The sequence below is a fragment of the Magnolia sinica genome, chromosome 9 (genome assembly GCF_029962835.1).
Source record: "Magnolia sinica isolate HGM2019 chromosome 9, MsV1, whole genome shotgun sequence".
In the NCBI taxonomy this organism is placed as follows: Eukaryota; Viridiplantae; Streptophyta; class Magnoliopsida; order Magnoliales; family Magnoliaceae; genus Magnolia; species Magnolia sinica.
In genome coordinates this window covers 75,435,685-75,455,691 of record NC_080581.1, presented here as the reverse complement: position 1 = coordinate 75,455,691, position 20,007 = coordinate 75,435,685, and the positions used below count along the sequence as shown (strand labels likewise).

The 20,007-nt window shown below is 40.4% G+C and overlaps 1 protein-coding gene and 1 long non-coding RNA gene across 2 annotated transcripts; both read right to left on the bottom strand.

The window, feature by feature from the left end:
• Positions 1–8,785: 8,785 nt before the first annotated feature.
• On the bottom strand, positions 8,786–11,597 carry LOC131256471 (uncharacterized). The gene is made up of 3 exons (XR_009176832.1): positions 11,504–11,597; positions 9,829–10,552; positions 8,786–9,106 (listed from the first exon to the last, which is right to left on the bottom strand). It is a non-coding gene; the product is annotated as an uncharacterized LOC131256471 (long non-coding RNA).
• A 3,980-nt stretch (positions 11,598–15,577) lies between these two features.
• Positions 15,578–19,451, bottom strand: LOC131255151 (receptor-like protein 7). Its single transcript, XM_058255848.1, has 3 exons — positions 18,632–19,451; positions 17,805–18,346; positions 15,578–17,484 (listed from the first exon to the last, which is right to left on the bottom strand). The coding sequence occupies exons 1-3, from the start codon at positions 19,449–19,451 to the stop codon at positions 16,078–16,080; spliced, it is 2,769 nt and encodes a 922-aa protein (XP_058111831.1). The 3' UTR covers positions 15,578–16,077.
• Between the last annotated feature and the right edge of the window lie 556 nt (positions 19,452–20,007).

Below are 20,007 nucleotides of genomic sequence, written 5' to 3'. Positions count from 1 at the left end.
TTGGTGATGGAATCCATTCTAATTCATATACCTTTCATCTCTTGAAAACCAAATCAAGTAAGTTCAGTTTGAATTCCATAATCCTTGATGCAGGCATAAGATCTCCCTGATCTCTACAAGTGGATCCTCTGAATCCCTAGTTCCCTTTCTCTGAATTCCTTAAAGTCTTAGATAATTCTTCCATAATTATTTCTTAAATTCTATTTGGTTTAGATCACATCTTAGTCTAGTTCTAGTTCTACTTGGTTTCAGATAACGTACAGGTATCAGTCCCTGTGGATTCGACCTCGGTCTTACCGAGTTTATTACTACATCACAACCCTATACTTGGGGAGTGAACAATGATTATATTTATTTAATGGATGAGTGACCAACTCAGTATGAACTCCCCTCAAGATTACAAACCGTCACATTAGGTAAGCATAGTTATAAAAACATGGCAAAATAATACATGATACAGTCTTATTAAATGCATGTATGCGTGAATGCATCATCGACTTGGGGATGCACATCCTGCTGTCGAAATAAAGGATCGCCCTAAGAGAACTAGTCACCTAGAAAAATACACAAAGGTACGCCTGAGGAGAACCAGCTATCCAGAAAAGACCATAATATATACATTGCCCAAGGAGAATTTAATCACCCAGAAAAGACTATAAAACATACATCGCCGAAGGAAAATTTAATCACCCGAAAAAAATCATAGATCGCTTAAGGAGAATTTAATCACCCGGAAAAGACCATAAAGTATAGATCGCCCAAGGAGAATTAATCACCCGAAAAAGACTATATGCTATGAAAATGCATGATTAGCCCAACCGTTATTAGTCCGTTTACAACCAGCAAGTTTAATAAGCTCAAAGGTCACTACGGGGAGCTCAGAACCTAGCGTAGGCTGACACCTCAGGTATAGTGTCTCATTCCATCATCCCTGGCTCATGAAGGTACTACCTTAGGATGTTTAATGGATCCTAATCAACTAGTGGCCTATCATATTCAGTATATGGGGCTTACCATCGCTTGGTTGCACGAAATAAAACATCGAACCCATATAGAGAAAATACCAAAATAAAGTCTCGTAGGGCGATATCAAAACAAGCCACATAGGTAAATATCAAGATAAGCCACATAGGGCAAGTATCAAAATCATGGGATAAAAGACCATCCTTGAAAACCATTGGACACAATAACCCCGGATGGTAGGCCCACATCAATGATCCATTTAGACCATTACTCATTAACCACTAGATCGAAGGTCCATTGCAATCACCATCAATCGAGTTACATCCCAAGTATGGGTGTACATCCATGAGTGAGGGTTTCTCACTGATGTACCAGTTTAAGTCACATAAGCAATCCATAAATAATCCATAAGCGTGAGATAAATATACAGGATAAATATTAAGCATGTAATATAACAATTCAATTCCAACAATTAACATATGTGATTATAAAATGGAGATATCAATTATAAATTAAAATAAATACTATAAGTTAAGCTAATGAGAAAATGGAAAGCTCAAGGTGAAGAATCATTACATCATAGTTCGCATCGTCTACCAGCATCGCTACGAAATATGTGTTCCCTTAAAATCAAATCCTATCATAAATCAAGATATACAATTAGATCCAAGTCCTACGCACTAGCTAGGTTTAAGATCATAGCCTAAGGTTTGAATTATTTATCTTAGAGTTTTGAATATAAAATTTGGATTTTCATCTTAGGGTTTAGTCTTAAATTTAGATTCTAGGATTTGAACTCTAATTGGTGTATTAGTTATGATTTAATCTTAATAATTATAAGATGACTATTAGTATTAGTGTTATAATTTATATTAACTAACATACCCATAATGATGGTTCACAAGTTCATATTTAAATATACTGACATCATCTAATATTCTTATAATGACTAATAATCTCTTAAATAATACAAGTAATGATAATAGGATATTCACTAATGATAATATACTAAGAACTAATACTAATAATTATATTAACAAGTATTATACTAACCCCATAAGGAAAATGATAAATATTTACTAATGTTAAAAATATTAATAATTTTATGGTAATAATATAATTAATATTAGTTAATATGACACTAATAATCTTTGTAATGGAAAAAAATAGTATGCTCTACTATAAATGATGACCTTTAATAATGATAAAATAAAATGCTAATATTTACTAATAATAATCTCTATATATAATATCTAATATCGGTGAAGATAATTTACTAAAGGTCATGCATATCTAATATTAGTAATCTCAATAATGATAACAATGGCAACACTAAAATGAGTCTAGTGTGGGTTTGAAGGGTCCCATTGATGTAGAACCTGTCATAGACACGTTCCTAGCATGGTTGAGCCAAAAGAAGATGGACCATGAATTGACCATAACTTTTGATCCGAGTATCGTTACGGGGTGCACAACCTATCAATATTTACTGAAATGGGCCATCCGAGGTGAACCAACCCACAAAGTGGGTCGCATCTGTCCGTTTCGTCAGAAAACGCTTGCTTTCAGCTCAAAAACGAATTTTTAGAAAAATTTTACTATTTTCAGTAATTCTGATTTTTTAAATATTTTTTAGAGTTTTAGATTTTCTTTCCTTTTAAAAATAACTTTTAGTTATATTAGGACTCTTCTAGAGAAAGTTTATTTGCAATTTTTATTTTTAGAAATTATGCCTTAGAAGAGTTTTATTAGAATTAGGATTTTTATTAGAATTAGAATTTTGCTATTGTTGGTAATTACGGATTTTAGTTTATTTTTTTCTATATTAATGGTGTAAGGAGACACATTAGGGATTATCAATTATTCATTAATCAATTTCAAATTTATTAGAATTTATTTCTATTTTCTGCTTTCTTTCTTCGTGGATTCGAGAAGTCTCTGTGAGGAGTCCAGAGAAGTTCTGTGGATTCGGAATAGTTATCCTCTTGAGGAAGACGGTGCTCGACCTCACGTCTTCCCCTGCATCAGTTTGGTATCAGAGCGAGGTTTCTCCTCGGATTGATGGCTTCTAACGACGGGTCAGGCAACAATCCTATGGGCGGTGCTCCAGGAAATTTACCTTTAATGGTGGCAGCTTTCAGAGCAGCATGGCGAGAGAATCGCCAAGCCATGCAAGGGCTGCAGGCTTCCATTGATCGTTTGGCGGAGGCCCTAGGGCAGATTTGTGTTCATGGTGGTGATCCACCACTAACAATTGCTGGAATTCATAATTATACTGATCGTAGGACGATACTATTAGTGAACCACAAGATGAATCAAGAATTCAAGATGAAAGTCAATTTTCCTAGTTTTAATGGCCAATTCTACTTCAAGGACTTCCTCGATTGGTTGCTTGAAGTCGAACGTTTCTTTGACTACATGAATATCGTAGAAGAAAAGAAAGTTAAACTCGTGGCCTACAAGTTGACAGGCAGAGCTTCAGATTTGTGGGAACAACTTCAACTCGAGCGGACGAGACGGATGAAGGCGTCAATCCGCATGTGGTCGCGGATGAAGAAGTTATTGTGCATGCGATTCTTCCCTACCAATTACGATCAGGTATTATTCCAACAAAATCAAAATTATTGGCAAGATAACCAATCATTAATGGGTTATACAGAGAAATCCTATTATTTGTCGGCGAGAGGTGACCGAGTCATAATGGAGTTACAACAGACCACAGAATTCATCAGTGGCGAACATGTGACCCCTATGGGAACAGTGAACCAACTCAAGACTTTTAAAGTGGAGGGACAATCTCTCATGACTGAACAAGTCTTTGTTAAACAATCTGAGGACACGAGAGATATATGTGCATTAGTTGAAGAGAAAAAATATGTGGAGCCTGTGAATATCTTAAAAGATTTGGAACCAGTATCGCAAGAGTTTAAGGGGGTTGTGCTCGATGAACTCCCTAATAAATTACCTCCCATACGAGATATACAAAATCACGTTGATCCCGTCTCAGGGGCAAATCTGTCTAATTGCCCACATTATCAGAAAAAATATAAAATCTTGAAGACAGATGTGAAGGAATTAATCGATATTAGTCAAGTCAAGGAAAGCATGAGTATATGTATTGTGTCGGCTCAAGAGTTTAATGCAAAGTACAAAAAAAAGGGCTAATGAATATCGGCGTCAGAAGTTATCTCAGACTCATGTGCCAAGTCTCTTGCGTAACTCAAGGACGAGTTTTTTTCAAGTGGAGGGGTCTGATGTAGAACCTATCATAGACACGTTCCTAGCATGGTTGAGTCAAAAGAAGATGGACCATGAATTGACCATAACTTTTGATCCGGGTATCGTTACGGGGCGCACAACCTATCAATCTTTACTAAAATGGGTCATCCGAGGTGAACTGACCCACAAAGTGGGTTGCATTTGTCCGTTTCGTCAGAAAACACGTGCTTTCAGCTCAAAAACGAATTTTTAGGAAAAATTTACTATTTTTAGTAATTCTGATTTTTTTAATATTTTTTAGAGTTTCAAATTTTCTTTCCTTTTAAAAATAACTTTTAGTTATACTAGGACTCTTCTAGAGAAAGTTTATTTGCAATTTTTATTTTTAGAAATTAGGCCTTAGAAGAATTTTATTAGAATTAGGATTTTTATTAGAATTAGAATTTTGCTATTTTTGGTAATTACGAATTTTAGTTTATTTTTTTCTATATTAATGGTGTAAGGAGACACATTAGGGATTATCAATTATTCATTAATCAATTTCGAATTTATTAAAATTTATTTTTATTTTCTGCTTTCTTTCCTCGTGGATTCGAGAAGTCTCTGTGAGGAGTCCAGAGAAGTTCCGTGGATTCGGAATAGTTATCCTCTTGAGGAAGATGGTGCTCGACCTCACGTCCTCCCTTGCGTCACCCATGAATGAGGTTATTTGGGCTGCACTAGAGTGATCAGACCCACCAGATTCCTGTCCAACAAATGGCCCCAATTTGGGCCCAAAATTTTGTCTAACCAAGGGCCAAATTGGGCCTAGAATTGCTCATCACTAAGGCCCAAACTGGACCTGGTTTCAACCCAGATGCAACGCCAAAAGCCAGCCCATAGACTAGGTTGGACTCAGCCCAAACCTGGGGCCCAAAAGTGGTCTAGGGAGTTGGATAGCTGGGCCAGATTCGTTCCCTTTGCTGATACCTAATGCTGGGCCTTTTTTGGCCCAGCATGGCTGTTCCAGAACTTATGGGGCCCACAGCATTGGGCTCGGTGTGGCCCAGTGAGCTCCATCTCAGGTGCGGCCCATCTGATGTCGTTTGAGCCCAGATTTTCAGGGCTAGTTTCAGCCCGTTTCGAGCTGGATTTGCAGCCCAATTCATAGCCCACAAAAGTCCTGTTTCCACACCAGGTTTGGGCCAGCTGAAGGAGGTTTTTCAGCCCAAATCATGGCCCGATGAAGGCCTAGTTCCATGGCCCATTTGAAAAGCCGTTTTGAGCCCAGCTGGAGGCTGGTTTTGCTTCAAACCGTGGCCCAGCTGAGGACCCAAATCAGCCTCAAATCACAGCACCGTTCAGTCCCGACAACAGCCATCTGAAGGTGGTTTGCGGTCAGCACTGTTCAGTCCCGGCTCAGCCCAGTTCTGATTCCCACCTCCAACCGGTAATGACTCCAACAGCAATGTACTGTTGGGTGGTAAGAAGACGAGGGAGACTACGAGATACCTGGCCTGCTTTGTTGCCAGCTGAGTCGACTTGACTCAGCTGCAGCTACGGCAAATGAAACCTGACGGGTTCCAGATTTTTGAGTGCAGTGAGGCAGCAACTCGTTCTCCACGCATCTCCCTCACTCTGATTCTTCCTCCTTTCATTTTCTTTCTCTGTTTTTCTTCTCTCTCTGTTTCTCCTCTTATTTCTTTTCTTTCTTCTTCTTATTTTCCAGTTGGAGACGCCCAGTTTAGACCGGACTTGGTCGGGTCAGTGGGGTGCGGCACCCACTAACAATGGCCCGTTGCACGCTGTCTCGATTGGAGCTCCACCACAACAGTCCCTGATCAGCTTTGGGACGATCAGTTGTGATTGGATGAGCTTCAGGAGGCCCACCTGACGAAAATCTAGCGGCCACACAACTCAACAGCGGCTGTTTATCGACGAGGAAGGAGACCGCTGTTAATGGCGGATGTCAAACGGGAGTTTCTTCCTCCAATCCGCCTTCTTCAGACTGTTCGTGGGGACCCTAGGAAGCTTGTAGACAAGGATTTTCGAAGCTTGGGAGAGCTTCGGGCGGTGGGTTTGAGTTTGGAAGGGAACAGCCGTTTTTGGGAAAAACCCGGAGTTGGTGCGGTCTCTCTCTCTATTTGCAAGAAACCCTAGCTTCGTAGGGCTAGGATTGCTCTAGAACGGACGGCTGAGATTGGAAAGGGGATAGTTTTCACGCGGATTGCCCTTGTGGCAAGGAGAACAGTTTCCTTTTTTGGAAATATTGGTTTTTCTCAGCCCGTAAGCGACTGGATTTGTGGTCACACCAGTGCTCGTCTTTGTGTGAAATAATGGAGGGATCAGCCTCACGATGCGCACACGATGGACGGTTCGGATCGTGCACGTGGGTACGACGGTGGGCCACATTCGCAGCAGACGGACGCCCTCTGTTTTTTTTTTTTTTTTTTAAACGCCCGCAGGCGGGAGCAGAATGCTCTCTTTATTTGGAAAATTTCGGTCAACACGTTCTGACCGTTTTGACAGATCTGGTGCACCTCGCGTGCACGTTTGCTACACATGCACACCACCCTGGAATGGGTCCCACAGGGGTGGTGGGGCTAATCAGCACCGTCCATTCCATTTGGACACCATCCATATCACTAGTGTACACATCCTCACTCAATTTCGATGCATTGGTCTTCTTTGGCACTTCATCTGCTTCATCTCACTTTTAGGCTTTAGGATTCCGACAATCCTCCTTCATATGTCCCTGTCTCCCACAATTCCAACACTTTGTCTTTCTCTTGCCCTGAGATTTAGACCATGATCGCGAGTTTCATATCTCTCACTTAGAATTCCTTCCCCTAATACATCTATAGAAGAACTACCACCACTACTATTTTTTCTCAACTATTTCGACTAAAGGGCTGAGATAACAATCTCAACATCTATGGTCTAGTGTCTAAGAAGCTATCGTAAGAATCTAAAAGAGATCTCAATAGAATTAAGGCTTGATCTTCCTTGATAATCTTCACTTCCACACTCATTAATTTGCATAATATTTAATTAAATACGCTGATGTGATCATTAAGATCAATCTCCTTTTATCAGCTTTAGGTTTAGAATTACTTCCTCAAATACAGGTAGTTGAGAGTGATTTCATCATGTACAAGCTATCTAAATTCACTCAAAGCCTTGCGGTGGTATTTTGATCAAGGATTTTACAGAGGACGTCATTCGCCAAACATAATTGAACCGAGATTTTCACTCTTTCATTCAATTCTTCCCAATATTCATCGCTCATAACTAGGGGTGTCAATTGGCTGGGCTGGTTTGCGAGCTTCTGGGCCTGGCCTGCATTGGGCCAGGCTTAGGCTGGGGTTCAGGCCTAACAGTTGGGCTGGATTTTAAAATCAAGCCCGTTTGATAATTGGGCTGGGCTTGGATGAAGATGTTTAAAAGCCTGTAAGCCCGGCCCGGCCCGACATGTTAGGGTTTAATATATAAAGTAACGGTTTAGATTATGAAATCATGGGCCCACTTGCCGCATTAGAAAATGAGAGTATACATTGGAAAGATGCTTCGGCTTCTGCGAATATTTCAGTCTACCCTAAAATGAAAGTATACATTTGAAAGATGTACATGTTTTATCCATGCTTTCCATTTATTTTGTCAGCTCATTCCAGGACAATATTTCAAAAATCAGAAAAATCCAAATTTCAGTTGGACCACACCATAAGAAACGGTGATGATTGAATCGTCCACCATTAAATTATTTTTGGGCCATAAAAGTTTTGGATCAAGTTGATATTTGTCATTTCCCTTCAACCAGATCTGTGTGATCTAATCAACAAGTTGGATGGAAAACAAACATTACAGTGGGCCTTAGGAGCTGTTTAACGGTGGGTGTCAAGCACTATTGTTTTGTGTAGTGGGGTTCACTTGAGACACATTTTCGGGCCCATCTCTTAAAATGATGATCCAAAATAGATGGACGGTGTAGATAAAACACATATATTATGATGGGCCCACAGAACATTTTCAGCACCGATCAAACTGAGATCAGTACAAGAAAAATGACCATTACCGGCGGTCAATACTACCCCTAAATGTCCAAAAAACCGCCGGTATAAGAATTACCGGCGGTTGCCATAGCGGCGGTCGTCCCTTTCTACCGCGTTTTCAACGGCCGCCGCAAACAGTCGATTTTTAGCGGTGCTTACTGTACTTTACCGGCGCTTCTGTGATTGCCGATAAAAACTCTACGAAGCGCCGCTAAAAATTGTACGAACGCCGGTTAAAAGCGATAAAAACGCTACGAGAAGTGATAAAAGTGCATGTAAATTTCGTTAGAAACGCCGGTAAAAGGATGTAACAAGTGCTATTCATAGATTCGAGAAACGCCGATAATAGAAATTCCTAATGATTCTTTACTTATCCTTTTACATAAATTCCTGTTGATTCTGACTAATCCTTTCCTATAATTGCAATCCTACAATCAAATCTCCATCAATCTAACTATCAAATTTCTATCTACATAACTATCAAAAATCTATGATTGAATGACAAGAATTTGAATTACCCAATAATCTAACATTCATCAAGACAACAAGTAGCACAATATTAACAAAACCCAAAATGAAAGTTACCGTTTTCTAGCATTGGAGAGCCAAATTCAAAGAAACAAAAACAACCAAATGCCATTTCAGAGTCGTCTTCCAGAAAGAAAGGAAAAAAGGAAAGGAAAAGAAAAACCCACTTGAGTTCTTTGAAATATGTCAAAATAATTATCTAAAAAGAAAAAAGAAAGCTGTCAATATCCAAATAGAAGAAGCAAAAGAAAACAAGACCTTCACTCGATCAGCATCAGACAATGGTCTGGCTAAGACATCTTTATTCAAGAGTTGAGTTACAAAATCAATGACTAGAAGTGGCTCGATAAAAGCAATCGAGGACATATCTGCAACAGAGACAATTTCTTAGTAACAAGAAAATTTTACAGCATGCATTATAATACGTGGGTATTATATAACACAGTACTTTAAAAGTATGCATCCATATTGCAAATTACCTATTATATAACAAGCAAGGCAGCAATATAAAGTGCAGTAAATATTGCACATGGTGATCCAGACTATTATGTGGACCTAATCATAGATACACCATGGCGCCCAATCATGGCCCTCAATGCTTAGTCCAAACACAACTAAAAATAGGATGCACTCGAGATGAGCCATCTTACAAAGTGTTTCTTAACTCAAACTAATTCTCATTCCTAGTCCTCCCAAAATGCATTTTTTGTAGCGCAGCCATGGGACCACATGAAACAACTGGTGGACTCCATTATGCAGAAACTGCTTCACTATTGCGGTATTATAATATGATTACTATGCACTGTCCAGAGGACTCTTTAAGTCTTAATTAGAGAACTCTTAACAGCAAGCCAAGGCCTCATAATATTTATTAAAAGACTCAGTCATCCAAAAGCAATGTAGTGGACTGAATTGCTTGGAAATGCAATAAAAGAAAAGGGCATGGGTAGCCAAGACAACATTTAGTCCTAAAAACATTGAGTAGACATTACTTTCTATTTGAAGCAATCAGATGCATGTGGGAGACGTAATAAAGAACCACAAGGGTAGTGGAGGGGTGACATACAATTAAACAGAAAAGAAATATGACCTGTGTCTCATTCCATGTGCTTGTGCCTAAATGCGTTTAATGTTGAAATCATCACCATTACCACCACTGCAGACACACCATGAAAAAGAAAAGGAATATGACTTGTCACTCATTCCATGTGTCCAAATGCATTTAATGCTGAAATCATTATCATTGCCACCACTTCCTTATCCAGTGTTATTCTACAGCCTCAAGTTTACAAAAAAGAAGGAATTACATTGAGATCACCTCCAACACGCCATGAAAAATTGGCAACAAAATCAGAAAAAAGCACCATAGAGAGGGAGAGCTAGATGAGGGACGTTCATTTAAAATAAAATAAAATAAAATAATCAGAATTAAGGTCCATAGAAAATGTAATATAACCAAATGTGAGCTGAATTGCTTTTAGAGAAATCATGTTTCAACCATACTCAGAAAATCTAAAAGGGAAAATAGATTAGAGGCAGATAGATAACGGATTGTCAAGGATACATCTACATCTATAAACAACAATCTTATATCACACATACACACATGATAAATACTTGAGTCTGCATCTATAAACAACAAGTAGGTGCAAGCTCCTCCAAGGATTCTTCGATCTATAACCGAGGCAAAACAAAATTCATTTCTAATGATGAATCAAGTTATTGTTTCAAGGTGATATTACCATGGAGGACAAGTTCATCGATGAGATTGTTGTAGTACTGCAGTCCTTTTGGGTTGACAACTCTCCGTCCATCTGTGTGTAAATGGCCACAAGAACCAAACAGGAAGTTTCAGCGATGCATCTAGGAAACTGAAAATTGAATCAAACTAATAGCTTACATACCAAGAATTAGCGTAGCCTAGGATATAAAAAAATTTGTAGGCATCTAGGCCATCTCATGCATTAGGTTCACATCTTTATTGCACCTGATTTTCTTTCTGCTTACGAAATGGGTTGACCTCTAGTTTAGGTTTTGAAACATTGGTTTGTATATGGTGCAGATGTTGTGTTAGTGAGTCTCAGTCACATATCTCAAAATAGTTTGAGATCATAAGAATGTTGTGCATCTACATTAACACCTACCCTTTGACTTGTTCCAATCAACAAGCCTTCTCATATCCTAGATTGTTTGGGACAGAGAAAGGAACAACATTAAGCAAATTCCAGTTTCATATAAAGGTTGTGATTTGCACAGAGTGCATCCAATCCACTTCGTTTTGGATAACTTCCAAGCATACAAAATACATATAAATGATTGTTTAACAAATAATTGCAAAAATTATTTGCTGAAGAAAAATTCAGCAGATCTTTAAAAGAATGAAAACGAGAGAGAGAGAGAGAGAGAGAGAGAGAGAGAGAGAGAGAGAGAGAGAGAGAGAGAAGAAACTCCTGAAGAAAGGTCAAAGATATTTGCAAGCATGCAGCCTACCTTGTTGTTGATCATATTGAAGGACCTCAATGTTGAAAAATGGCATCTTAACATTCAGCAGTTTGAGATTATTCTTTCCATTGATAATTTCTATAATAATAAATATTATTATTATTATTTTGATAGGTAAGCTGGTTTTGAACCTGAGACCTCAATGTTGAAAAATGACATCTCTATCATTGAGCTTAAGGCTCAAACACATCTTGCCTAGCAAGAAAAGCATCAATCACCATCAAAGCTCTCCTATAAACAAAAAATAAAAATAAGGTTGATACCTGCTATAGTTGTAATGGGTTTTCTTCCTCAACCATGTAGTAATGGTCATCTATCACACTAGGATTAGATTCAGATGACTGTGGTCATGCTTTTTGTGCCATTTTCGTTTAGCTGCAACCCAAAGCTTCTCCTCTCTTCTTCTTCGATATTGGTCGCCATTGTGGCAGCGGCATGGGCTGCCATTAACGTTGGCATAAAACCTCAAAAAAAGAAAAGAAAATAGCCGACCACTGTGACGCAGGGGAGGACGTGAGGTCGAGCACCGTCTTCCTCAAGAGGATAACTATTCCGAATCCACGGAACTTCTCTGGACTCCTCGCAGAGACTTCTCGAATCCACGAGGAAAGAAAGCAGAAAATAGAAATAAATTCTAATAAATTCGAAATTGATTGATGAATGATTAAAAATGAGTTCACAACCCTTTAAATAAGGGTATCAAGCAATGGGAAAGAAATCATAATCAAACTACAACTCAAACTCCTAGAATCCGCGACTTACTATAAATAGTAAACTTACTATTTATAGACGGTCGTGATGTCTACTAGTGCGCAAGGTTTTCGGCCAAAAATAGTAAGTGTCCTATTTGGCTTCACCAAACCGTTCTCCTAATTATTCTAAGCTCTTTTCATGTTGGGCGCAACTCCTAAAGCCCGACGGATGAAGAGCTATAATCAAACTAAAACTTACTATTTATAGTAAAAACGAAATTAAAACAGGGAAACGACCATCGATCAAGGGATTTTTCACAATTCCGGGCTGCGCAACCTGGCATAGCGGGGTTGGTTGGCTAAAGTAGCTCGTTCTACCCCAAAATCATATATTTTACGTCAGATAACTCATTCCGGATTGCGAGATACGCCCGATCTAAGGTCCGATGGTCCGGATCACTTCTGTCGTCGACCGGGCCTTTTCTGATCCATCTTGGCCATGAAACTGTCTGCGACCCGCTCTACATCACACTGCCGATCTTCAGTACCAGCGCCAGTAGCCTCTGGATGGTGTCCCCTATTGAAAGCCTTGTTGTTCTTTCACCGCTGTGAGTAGATGCGACCATGGTTGATGACTCCATTCAATGGGTTTTATAGAACCCTTTTCTTCTCACCTACTCTTTAATGTCCTTCACATAGGGATCAAATTCAGATGACCATGACCATGCTTTTTTTACGCCTGCTAAGGTTGATACCTGCCCTTTTTTATTCCCTTCATAAGAATCAAGAAAGAAATCTCACCTCCGTGGTACAAGACACGCAAGGATCTGTCATTGAGCCATAGATCTGGATTTCGGGGAGAAACCCTCTGTGATTTGGGGAAGAAACCCTCTGTTTCACTAGTGGATTTTCACCAGACGGGTGTTGGTTGCATAGCCACAAGGAAGATAGTTGCACGACCACAGAGAGAGAGAGAGAGAGAGAGAGAGATGGGATGCGTGGGCTATAGGAATGAGAGGGATAGAGAGAGAGAGAGAGAGAGAGAGAGATGGGATGCGTGGGCTGTAGGAATGAGAGGGATAGAGAGAGAGAGAGAGACTTTCGGTAGGTTATTGCAGGGGAGGAGAGAAGAGGGGAGAGGGTTTTGGTAGAAAAGAGGTGGGAGAAGAAGGCGCGATGGATTTGGAAGAAGGCGCGTGTTTTGGACATTTGGGGATAGGGCGCTGTTTTGGATTCGGGGTTAGGGCGCGCGTTTTGGGGTTTTTTTTTTTAATTTCAAATCAGCGGCGGTGGCCCGTTTTGTACACGGGCGTCCACGTAAAAACGCCCCTTGTTTCATCTACAGTGGCGGTTTGTTGTGGCCGCCTGTGATAAAAACGCCCCTAATAACTATATTTTTTGTAGTGGATCTACCACTTACCTGTGTTGAAACTCTATGTTAAAAAATAAACATAGAGAGCTTCAGGCACTTCTTTCTACAGAAACTGTAAGAGCTCTCTCTCTCCCTCTCTCTCTAGAATATTTCGGAAGAGGGGGCGTTTGGATGCTCTATCCAATGAATTTGCAATAAACTTAGGTGTGGCCCACCTAAAATTTCATTTGGGCTGATGTTTAGCCCCATGGCCAAATATCCAAGTGCACAATTTAGTTGACGGGGTTGACCCGATCCATTCGTCGTGTGGGCCCCACATTTTTTTTAACAGTCGCTATCACGAGCTCAGGCTCAGGCCGGGCCCTTTATCAATACTCTGGGCTGGGCTCGAGCTGGAGTATTATAACCGGTGGCGGGCTTAAGCCGGGTTTAAACTTCCATTGAGCAATATAGGCCAGATTTAGACAGAGCTTGGTCTAGCCTAAACCCAGCCTATTAGTAACGCAGCTGTGCAAAATTTCACCGGTCTTTGAGAAATGATCCAACACTCCGACAACACCATAGTTATAGTGCTCCTAGTTGCATTCAGATACTTGAACAGTTCAATGCATTAATCTATACTGTTCATTAAGTTCAATGCACATTTGATGGGCAACTGTACAAACAGTACACCAATCCAATAAATATTAACCATTTGATCAATGACTCTTATAATATAGATGGCCAAGATCATTTACACAAAAATAACGTTCAAATAACAATTTAATCCATCTATTTTTAGGACCCAACATTTCCAAAATTAAGGATGGATTGGATCATCCCATCAGCATAGTTGTTGCATGATAGTCCATGAAATGTGTTCCGAACTCAACAGAAAATTTAGATTGTACGATCCCATCCCTAGCGGGGGTGGCTAACATGGAGTTTGTGTACTGACATGGGTGTGTACTAACAAGCTAACCCCAAAAAAAAAAAAAAAAAAAAGGATTGTACGATCCCACTATCCAAATGAACCGATGCAACTAGGTGCACTATAAGTTAAGGGGTGGCAATGAGCCAGGTTTGGGCCAAGTCAAGCTACGACAGGCCCTTTCATTTAAGACACAAGGCCCGAGCACTGCTTAAGCTTAAGCCCAACAGGCCCAAGCCTGAGCACAAATATATATATATATATATATATATATATATATATATATATATATATATATATATATATATATAAGACAATCACAAGGCCGTTTAATGTTCTTACCATGTAAATGATGGTTTAAACATCAGAGTTTGCTTCTCCCACAACATGAGAATAGCAAGATAACTAGGGCCAAACAACAACAATAAAATGCAGCACATCTTCGCCTTCCCATCTCCCTTTTATAGTTCTCAATACGTTGGAACCCAAACCAGGCCAAGACCCCTTTATTTGTTGATTCGTCAGAACATCATTTCAATCAGTTGAATCATTCCACCGCAAAAAAATCATCCAGACACAGGACGCAGATTAGCTACTGAACCCAGCAGTAACTAATTCGCTACTGAAGTGACGTCACCACATTCTCTGGCCCCACCATGATGTATGTGTTTTATCCACGCGGTCCATATATTTGGAGATATTATCTTAGGGCATGATCAAAAGAATAAGGCAGATCCAAAGCTCAGCTGAAGCCCAGCATAGAAAACAGTGGGGACAGTGACACCCACCATTGAAACTTTCAGTAGGGCCCACCATGATGTTTATTTGAGATCCAACCCTGTTTATAAGTTAAAAAAGACATGGAATAACAGGAAAAAAAACGAATATCAGCTTGATCGAAAACTTCTGTGGTGCCGAGAAGTTTTACAGGGAAGTGTGGTGGGGTTCATTTAAGATTCGGATGTGCCTCATTCCTCTTCCCTAAAATGATCTCTCCGAATGGTGTGAATACAACACGTATATCGTAGTGGGGCCCACAAAACATGGTCACGTCACTTCAGTAGCCGGTGTCGCTATTGTAGCTAATCCGCGTCCCCAGACACAATCATCAGTATATATGACAGATAAGTAAATAACTTCCATCAGTTAGGCCCCTGTTTTATCTTTTTTTTTTCTTCCCTTTTCTTTTTCTTTTTTCTCTTTTTTTTCTCACTTTTTTTTTTTTTTTTTTTTTTTAAAAAATCCAAGAGGTGAGAATATATCACCTGTAATTTTATTGATATAGAAAACAACCGTATACAATCTTAGATAAGGGCCAACAATATACCCCACAACAACAACAACAACAACAATAACAACAAAATCCAAACGAAGACAACGCTGGAACAAACAAATCCAACCACCACAATCCAATGCCCTGTGTACCTGAACATTTCTCCAACAAGTCATGAGCCATGAAGAGCCCTGAAAGCAACCTAACTGTGATGAACCTTCAGCGATCTTAGCATGCAACCTAACCAAGAGCTGCATCCATGAGCCACCTTCACAAAACAGACCGGACGCTACAAACTAAAGACAACACTTACAAAACCACGTCCGTTCGACTGCCTAATCAAGCCCAGAGAACTCGTCAGACGAAAACCAATCATCCCAAACAAACCAAAACTACAAACCACGACAAAGCTACAAAGCTACTACAGGGAGAAACCCCAGCCAAGAAAAAAAAAACAGAGACCAAACCCAAGACCGCATTATCCAAAGTCAGCAGCCCCTTCACCTCCCGAGGAAGCACACTTCGCGATCTGTAGACCATGTTTTCCACACCATTCATTACTCTATACCCGACTCCAAATCTACTTACAGTCATCGCTTTAAAGAAAATAAAGTGGAGGAAAAAATCAACAAAAACATCCTATCTATAAATTTATTGTATTCTTTCCTTCCCGTTGCCCATAATGTCAGGGCCCAGCAAAGAACTCCCATTCCTACTCCATATCCGACTCCAAATCCGATCCACATGAATTTCCAATCCAGTTCTGAAGCTGTTTCTTCAAACGTCAGCATTACTGATGGTGTTGAAATGCATTTTCTCAATAGTGGAGGTCCACATAATCCCAAATTTCCTGCGAAGGATTTATCTGTGAATGTGGAAAACTGTTTAATTTGTGGTATGCTTCCCACGAGCTGGTTCTGTGAAAGGTTCAACGTGGAGAGGAACGTTAACTTTGTCAGCTGCCAAGGAATCTCCCCTGAGATATTGTTCCGTGAGAGATCCAACGACTCGAGCACCCTTAGGTTCTCAAGTGATGTTGGAATTTGGCCCGTGAAACCATTGCCTGATAAATTGAGCAGACGGAGCGACTTGAGAATCCCTATAGATTCTGGAATATCCCCCTGAAAAGAGTTGTTGGAGAGATCAATTGCTGTGAAGATAGTTAGGATCTTTGTCAATTCCCTTTCTAATCCTTTGATCACAACTGTCACCGTGTCTTGATAGTATACCTCACTCCGTGATGAATTTAGGCTTCTACCAAGGAACTTAGATTGAGATTTGTCCTCCACTATCATTGCCTTCCAGCTCAGAAAAATATTTGATGACAAAACACCCATAAACCTATTAGAAGAGAGGTCAATGATTTGCAAATTTTGAAAGCTCTGATTTGATAGTGGAAGTGTGATCCGGCCATAAAATTTGTTAGATTTCAAGACAAGAACACGCAACTGGGACAAAGCTTCCACCCATGAAGGAAAGGCATCATTTATTTGATTGTTTCCAAGATTTAATACCTCCAACATTGTACAATTAGCCAAAGACCTTGGCACTTGACCTTCTAATTGATTTTCGCTGAGATCAATGGTTTGTAGATTGCATCCCTTTTTAAATGTTTGAAGCAAGGTTCCGCTAAATGCATTCCCCTGGAGATTTAGCACCTTGAGGCCATCACTGACTTCACCTAGACATTGTGGAATCCAACCACTGAACCGATTTCTGGATAGATCGAGTGCTTCAAGGGATGTTATGTTGCAAATTGACACAGGGATTTCACCACTAAAACTATTGTTTGAAAGAGAGAAGAAAGAAGTGGAGGGTGGTGGGATCGGAAGTGAGCCTTCTAGTTTGTTGAAGCTAAGGTCGAGAGCAATGTGGTCACTGAACGAAACATGGAGAAATGGTGGTTCTATTCTCCGAAGAGCATTGCGAGAAAGATTTAAATAGTATAAAGTCCCATTCCCAACCTTCCATATCCATTTGGGTATCCACCAGTGATTCTATTGTTGGAAAGATCTAGATATCCCATCTGCTCTTGATTTTGTAACAAATTTGGAAATTTGCTAATGTTGCAAGAACGCAAGGATAGCGAACTGATTTGGGGGAAGGAGATACTGTTGGAATTACCACCACCGTCTTTGATTGACAAGTCGTTGTCTGACAGATCAAGAATTGAGAGGTTCTTGAGGGTTTGAAATGATTCTAGCTCCACAACACCACTAAAATTGTTGAAAGAAAGGGAAATGATTCTAAGCTTCGTAAGTTTAAAGATAAAGCTCGGCACCATTCCATGGAAGTTGTTGCGATTCAAATAAATGACCTCCAACTGTCTAGAAGAGGCATTGTGGACAATGTCAAGCCGACCACCCAGCTTGTTACCTTCAACATCCAGGTACTGTAATGATGGGAGTGAAAACAATGATGACGGAATGGTCCCATTAAGCAAATTATTCCATAAGATGATCTCTTTGAGATTAAGAAGCTGGTTTCCATAGGAAGAAGGAATTGGGCCGCTGAAACTATTAAATGAAAGATCCAGGTACTCTAGTTTGCTGAGGTTCACAAGGAAGGATGGTAAGGATCCAGACAGGCTGCAACTTCTAAGGCGCAATACCGTGAAAGAAGAGAAGTTCCCTATGAAGTTGGGCAGCACAGAAGAGAGATTGTTTTGACCGAGGTCAAGTTCAGATAAGAAATGGAGCTGTGAAAGGGAAGAAAAGATGGAGCCTGAAAGACCACAATCTCGTAAGATCAACTTGCGGAGACTCCCTGGGAAGCTGGGCACGACAGAGGAGAGATTGTTATAGTGGAGGTTGAGTTCAGATAAGAAATGGAGCTGTGAAAGGGAAGAAAAGATGGAGCCTGAAAGACCACAATCTATTAAGATCAACTTATGGAGACTCCCTGGGAAGCTGGGCACTGCAGAGGAGAGATTGGTATAGGCGAGGTCAAGTTCAGATAAGAAATGGAGCTGTGAAATGGAAGCATAGATGGAGCTTGAAAGGTCACAACCTTTTAAGATCAACTTGTGGAGACTCACTGGGAAGCTGGGCACTGCAGAGGAGAGATTGGTATAGCTGAGGTCGAGTTCAGATAAGAAATGGAGCTGTGAAAGGGAAGCATAGATGGAGCTTGAAAGGTCACAACCTTGTAAGATCAACTTGTGGAGACTCCCTGGGAAGCTGGGCACTGCAGAGGAGAGATTGTTAGAGCTGAGGTCAAGTTCAGATAAGAAATGGAACTGTGAAAGGGAAGAATAGATGGAACTTGAAAGACCACAAGCTTGTAAGCTTAACTTGTGGAGACGAGGGAGTGACAAGAATAAGGCTGGGCCCCACTCACTTCCCTGTGCTGAGATATTTACACGGAAGAGATACAGTTCACTCAGATTCGACATGTTCTGGACGAGTGTTCCAATGTTTGGGTTTTCGAGTTTCAGGGGTAGAAATCTAGAATCATTTCTATAGTAAGTGTAAGAAAGATCAAAAGAAACCAAACTGGTCAAGCGGGAGATTTCCAGCGGGATTTGGCCATAGAATCTCAAAGAAGAGAGGTTGAGATGGGTCAAACTGGTGAGCTTGTCAAACCCAGGAGGGATTGGAGAGGCAGCAAACTCATTGTAAGCGAGGTTGAGCCTCTGGAGGCTCCGAAGACGAAAGAGGCTTTCAGAATCAATCCGACCAGAGATACCCAGGTTACTAAGGTCGAGTGTGATCACGTGACCAGTTGCTCCATCACACGTGATGCCTTCCCAAGAGCAGCAATCGGTATTGTTTGAATTCCATGAGGAGAGAGTAGAGAGGCTGTAGGAAGAAAAGTGAAAGCCATTCTTTAAGTGAAGCAAGGCAGAGAAGTGTTCTCGAATGCATTTTTGAGTAGTTGCAAAGACAGAAGATGGGAAAAGGAAGGAAAACAAGATAACGAAGAAGATGAGAAATGATGGGTTTTTTGAAGAGATGAGAGCCATTGGGATATGCAGGAAAAGACAGTTTGAGGTCTATACTTATAGACACAAGTGAAGAGCGTTCTACTCGGTTTCCAACCATACGAGTGCCACGCGTGTGAAACATAGAACCACTCATGGGCTGTCGGTAGCCTGTAGATGGCGTGTCTCACGCGTTGGGCTGTTGAGACAATTCCGTAGAAAATGAATAATTGATGGAATATGCATGTGTGCCCATTTGAATATCAGATTCGGGTGGGCCTGATTCTTTTAGGCAATGCATCTATGCTATCATGATTGTCTGATGAGTGGCTCTGATTAGCTTAACAAAGATAAGATTCACTCGTTCGGTGGCCACCACTTTGTCTATGCCCTTATCTCAAAAGAGGCCCACGCGTTTACCAAAATGTGGACAGCGTAGGGCCCACTTTCCCTTTATTCATGGTATAAATTGTAAGTTCAGCTTAGACATTTTAGTTGGATGGGATGAACGTGTTTCTTTGGTAGCCATCGTTGAGGGGAGGCTAACACCGCGGGGTCTACTGAGTAACTCAGTACGCTAACACCGCGGGGTCTACTA

Excerpts from the sequence above, each read along its gene's own strand:
- LOC131255151 (XM_058255848.1), bottom strand. The coding sequence starts at position 19,451 with ATGGCTCTCATCTCTTCAAAAAACCCATCATTTCTCATCTTCTTCGTT. Across the intron at positions 18,347-18,631 it reads CCACAAGTTGATCTTACAAG|GCTCCATCTTTTCTTCCCTT; the intron begins GTTGTGACCTTT and ends GTGGTCTTTCAG. Across the intron at positions 17,485-17,804 it reads CCTCTTCTAGACAGTTGGAG|AATCACTGGTGGATACCCAA; the intron begins GTCATTTATTTG and ends TTCCAACAATAG.